This window comes from Lolium rigidum, chromosome 7 (genome assembly GCF_022539505.1).
Source record: "Lolium rigidum isolate FL_2022 chromosome 7, APGP_CSIRO_Lrig_0.1, whole genome shotgun sequence".
Taxonomy (NCBI): Eukaryota; Viridiplantae; Streptophyta; class Magnoliopsida; order Poales; family Poaceae; genus Lolium; species Lolium rigidum.
The window spans coordinates 266,314,025-266,319,848 of NC_061514.1; the positions used below are offsets into that span (position 1 = coordinate 266,314,025).

A 5,824-nucleotide genomic window follows, 5' to 3' on the forward strand; every position below is an offset into this window, starting at 1 on the left:
AGCAGTGCCTGTGAAGGAGAAGCAAGCGGCAAATGAAGCGGCACAAGCTCAGCGTGACAAGGACTATATGGAGCTCCTCAAGCGGACTGAGGAAAGTGATAGGAGACTTGCTCACATGATGTCCATCTTCGGAGCTTCTGCGAATTAGCTCCTGCTGCTGGTCGTATCCCTTTTTTGTGTCCCGCCATGGAACTTGGTCACATCTTGGCAGCGTGACAATAACTTGGTCATATCTGTGAACTTCTTATTGCGGAGTGGTTGATCTTATAGTGAATCTGTGAACTTTCTTGACATGTTGGTGAATCTGTGAACCTGGTCATTTTGCTGCTGTGACTCTGCTGAGAAATTTGCAGATTTGAAATGTTGTCTTTTATATTTTGCTTTTGAATTTCCTAATTTAATATATGCACTGTTGGGCTATTGTGGGCTCTTAAAAGGCCAAGGCCCAAAGTAGCCTAGAAATATATGGGCTCTTAAAAGGCTACATCCCAACAAATAATTGACCATAAAAAGGCTGATGCCCAAAACCTTTGTGGACCCTAAAAAGGCCTAGGCCCAAAATCTTCATGGACCCTAAAAGGCCAAGGCCCGAAAGTGTAACGGACAGTAAAAAGGCCAAAACCCAAAACTGTAATGGGTCCTAAAAAGGCCACGGCCCAAAACTGTAATGGGTCCTAAAAAGGCCACGGCCCAAAACTGTAATGGGTCCTAAAAAGGCCACGACCCAAAACTGTAATGGGTCCTAAAAAGGCCACGGCCCAAAACTTTAAACAGGCCAGGCCCAATGAAAATTGGCCCAGACCCAGTAAGTACAGCAGCTAAAAAGGCTGTTGAAAAAAAAAGCTAAAAAGACCGAGGTAATAAGCTAAAAAAAAGCTAAAAAGGCCAAGGCCCAACAAAGCCAAAAAAAAATCAGTACTAATGGGCTCAGCCCACATAAGGAGCTGAATGGACCGGGCTGAATTCAGATAATGACGTTTCTAATTCGTCACAATTTTGCCACGTCGGATTGCCACGCTGGACTCGGGGGCAGGTGCCCATGATGTTTTGGGAACGTCATGCCGTCAGTGACGTTTGCAAACGTCACAAAGCTCTACGACGTTTTCAAGTGGAACGTCGCAAGCAGTCACTGCTGACTCCCAGCTTTCGACGTTTTGAAAAGCGTCACCGTAACGTCACAAGTAGCCATCAGTGACGTTTCAGTGACACCTTTTTTTTGTCAACTTATGGCAGATTTCTTGTAGTGAGACCCTTGGCACCGTTACTTTAGTCGGCATTAGGATGCGTACTTGGCAAGCTCGGCGGCCTCGTGCTAGTCCAGCCAACGTCCATCCATGTCGACGATGGGATACACACACATAGAGAGAGAGGCGACATCAAGGGCAGACTCGACCTAGGTGAGGTGATAAATAGAAGGTTGTTCGCGGTAGGTGAGGGTGGCGCCATTACTCAGTGTCTCGGAAGTCTATCCGACTGGCGTTGACACATATATGACCCGTGGAAGAGAGTGGTCATAGCGGCCGCCAAGTGGGCCTGGGGAGGTTGTATGTTGCGGTTCGGAGTGCCGGTGCCCCATCCCAGCCCTTGTGGGTAACGGTCAACACGGATTGACGACTATTTTATTGGACTCTAAAATATGTCGATAACCACCAGTGAAGATGCTTTTACAGTTCAAGAAGGAACGGCGAGCTGACAGACACATGAATTGTTCTCTAGAATGGTAAAACGGCCGACATTTTGTTTGTGATGCATGGATTGTGCTCTACTAGAATGGTAGAACGGTCCGCATTTTGTCCGTGACACATAGATTGTGCTCTAGAATGGTAAAATGGTCTGCATTTATCCGTGACACTGGAATCTGGAAAACGCAGGATGCTGGGACGGTGGAGCGGACTAGTAGTACTAGAACGTGTGCTTTCTACCTGGCCGATCCAGCCATCGCCGTCGGCGGATACCGGAAGGATTAATTCAAGAGGGTCACGGCACCGTGCGGCGCGCGCCGACGACCGACCATTCGCCGCGCGGGCGGCACGCGTTCTGTACACTTGCACCCATCCCATCCGTCGGGGCGCCGCGCGAAACCAACCAACCAGTCAAAAGCCGCGAAGAAAACCCAGGCAAATCCTCCTACGCGCGGTCGCCGCGGCCGCCGGAAGCTACCAAGACCAACACCGGCACGTACGAAGACAACCCCGATGGACCCATTCGTCTTCCCCGCCCGGCGTATATTACACCCTGCGTAGTACGTGCGCAGCTCGCCTCGCTCGCTCGCGTCTCCCTCACTTTCCCGCCGAACCACGCCACCGCTAGCTTCGCCCGTCATCTCTCTCCCGAAACCCCGCCCGCCCGAGGACACGAGCCAAGCAAAGCGCCCGACGACGCGTTCGTATCGATCTCGCGCGAGCGATCGGATGGTGTTCAGCAGCGCGTGGCTGGCGGCGGCGGCGCGGGTGCCGGCGGAGCTGTGCCAGGGCGCGCCGCGGCCGGGGCAGAGGCGGCGGCTGCGGGCCGACGAGGTCCTGCGGGCGCTGTTCGCGCCGCCCGCGCACGAGCTCGAGCGCCTCGCCGGCTGCCTCTACCTCTTCTTCTGCATGCCGCTGCCGGACCCGGACGAGTACTACTACGTGCCGGCGTCCGGGCGCGGCGGCGCCTGGGTGGCCCGGCGGCCCGGCGTGCTCTACACCTACCGGCGGTCCCTCTCGGTGTCCTCCTCGTCCGTCGACGACGACGACGACGACGACGGGGGGCTGTATTACTCGGACGCCTAGGAAAGGAAGATCCACGATGTGCATAGATAGCAAGGATCGTGTCGTGCTCGTATTAGCTACTAGGCGTGTGGGTGTTTCTTTTGTCCGTTCCATTCTTCATACGTACTATAGCACTGTACATATTTGCTTTCAGCGCGCGAGAAGGATTTTTCTCACTGAATCATTTCAATTCTTTTGTATATACACTACTACGTAACACTGTACATATTGGTACCACCAGAAAATCGATCAAGACGGAATTTCTGATTGATTCTTATCGAAATTCTGTGCAACGCTGTATAAAAGACAGAATTGTCGTTTTCATGGGTCATCCATCGTGACATTGATCTACATCAGTTCTGAGTCAGTTCAATGCGACAAGTATACCTATTTGAAGAAGGATAATTCAGCTTTTGTGGCGGAACGGGGCGATCTTCCTGGCAACAGTCACGAACATCCGCTGGTTTAGTACGCGCGCGGGCTATTCTAAATGAGCAAAATCCAAGTTTAATGTGCTTTGTATACATTCTGTCAAAAACAAAGTGCTTTGTAAACAAAGATGGAAAAAGTAAGCTTCTAAGTACAGGGAATATTGCTTATTTTCAGAACTCTAAATTTATCAGAATCGTTCGCCTAAGATGGAGAAGCTGCTAGATTTCCATGGTCATCATCAGCAGATCCCAAAGCTTATCTGCCAGATGAAGGGCCCGGTGCTTCTCTTGCTTTAGTTCGCCCGGCGAAAGAGACCAAAGGTCACGCCTGCAGGTTAGTTCGGATAGGAGACTTACAAATGGCATATGGAATTGATTTGCATTCCTGGCTAATGGAGTTTTGATTCCTTCGTCGGGTGTCTTTAGAAGGTATGAGCTGCGAGATTGGACTCGATGCCCGTCAAAGGATGATCCAAAAATCCTTTCATCTCTTTTTTTTGTCTAGCCTAGATTTTTTCTGAAAGATGTAAATAAGTTTTTTGTTTTTAAAATTTCAAATTCTATCTATCATGCCAATTTCACTCTTTTCTCATTCTTCTTGGCTAAATTTTGTATTTATTATATTTTGTTTATTCTTCTCTGGCCATTACAAAGAAATAATTCCAAGATTTTGCGAAGGACCAAAGGACTTCCAAGTCATTTCCAAGCACCCACATGGCCACATGGACCATGTTGGATCCTATATTGTATTATAAAAATTAATTTTTGAACTATAACATGATAGGTTTGATAAAATGATACTTTATGTATAAAGCTTAGCTATACCCATTTTCTCAAAGGAATACCCCTATGATAATTTGCTAATACAATTCCCTTGTCACCATAGGACATGTACCCACAGTTCATATCCATCATTATGGGGTTTTAGAATTATTTGTAGCTCGTTCCATCTTTGACAAAATGTAGTGCATGTTAATTTAATTAGTCATTCTTGGTCTTTCTAAAGTTTGACTAATTAAGTACTTACAAAATATGTTAATATCTACAAGGTCAAATACACATACTAACATAAACATGAAAGAAGAATTTCATGATGATTCTAATAATATAGATATGATGTTGTGAATGTTGATACTCCCTCTGTTCCATAAAAATTGTCTTGGATTTGTCTAAATTTGGATGTATCTAGACAATTAATACCATCTATATAATCCAAATTTTGAAAAATTTCACACAAATTTCATGATACGAAGGGAATATTTTTTATAATTCATATCAAACTTTAAAAAGTTTGATTTTGACTAAAAGATGTACTATATTATGGCAAATAGGGTGTTTGTTGCATAGCCATGCTATATACATGTAATGGTACAAAGTGGTGGATCATTTAAATAATTATTGGATTTTTTGTAGAACCTTGGGAGACATTTATTTCACAAGGATTGTTTCTGAAATATTATTTCGGCCAGAATATGAGGGAGGTAATTGTTTTCAAAGAGTCTAAATATGGACATGATGAAAGGGTCGTATGGGAACCTGGGGGGCGGGGGGGGTGAATAGGTGCTAAACAAATCTTAATATGCAAACAAGTGACAAGATACAACAATACAAGTAGTAAAGTGTGGTAAAGGATATAATTAACCAATGGTGAACCACACAGCGACACAATGTACGATTATCGTAGTTCCTTCCTTTTGGGGAAAAGTACGTCTACGTTGGAGGGATGTGGTGCCACAAAAGTCAACCAACATCACAAAGGCCTCACCCTATTCTCCGGTGAGCAAACCATGAAGGTTAGCTCACGTTCCACTAAGTGGTAGCCTTCAAGGTGGAAACCGTCACCTTTACACAAAGGTTGGGGAACGCATACATAACTTAATCAGATGCTCCCAACAACCAACCACAATTTTTTTACAACACACAACAAGCTTTGAGGGTGAATTCTCACAGAGCTAGGGTTTTACAACTTGCTTCTTGAAATGGGTGGGTGATACGTCTCCAACGTATCGATAATTTCTTGTGTTCCATGCCACTTTATTGATGTTATCTACATGTTTTATGCACACTTTATGTCATATTCGTGCATTTTCTGGAACTAACCTATTAACAAGATGCCGAAGTGCCAATTGCTGTTTTCTGCTGTTTTTGGTTTCAGAAATCCTAGTAAAGAAATATTCTCGGAATTGGACGAAATAAAAGCCCAGAGGCCTATTTTCTCACGAAGCTTCCAGAAGACCGAAGACGAGACGAAGAGGGGCCACGGGGTGGCCAAACCCTAGGGCGGCGCGGCCCCACCCCCGGCCGCGCCGGCCTATGGTGTGGGCCCCCGTGCCGCCTCTCGACTTGCCCTTCCGCCTACTTAAAGCCTCCGTGACGAGACCCCCAGTACCGAGAGCCACGATACGGAAAACATTACTGAGACGCCGTCGCCGCCGATCCCATCTCGGGGGATCCTGGAGATCGCCTCCGGCACCCTGCCGGAGAGGGGAATCATCTCCCGGAGGACTCTACACCGCCATGGTCGCCTCCGGAGTGATGAGTGAGTAGTCTACCCCTGGACTATGGGTCCATAGCAGTAGCTAGATGGTTGTCTTCTCCCCATTGTGCTATCATTGTCGGATCTTGTGAGCTGCCTAACATGATCAA

At 46.9% G+C, this 5,824-nt stretch overlaps 1 protein-coding gene across 1 annotated transcript; it reads left to right on the top strand.

Moving 5' to 3' along the window:
- The first annotated feature begins 2,411 nt into the window (after positions 1-2,411).
- On the top strand, positions 2,412-2,768 carry LOC124672730. The gene has a single exon (XM_047208907.1). The coding sequence runs from the start codon at positions 2,412-2,414 to the stop codon at positions 2,766-2,768; it is 357 nt and encodes a 118-aa protein (XP_047064863.1).
- The last annotated feature ends 3,056 nt before the right edge of the window (positions 2,769-5,824 follow it).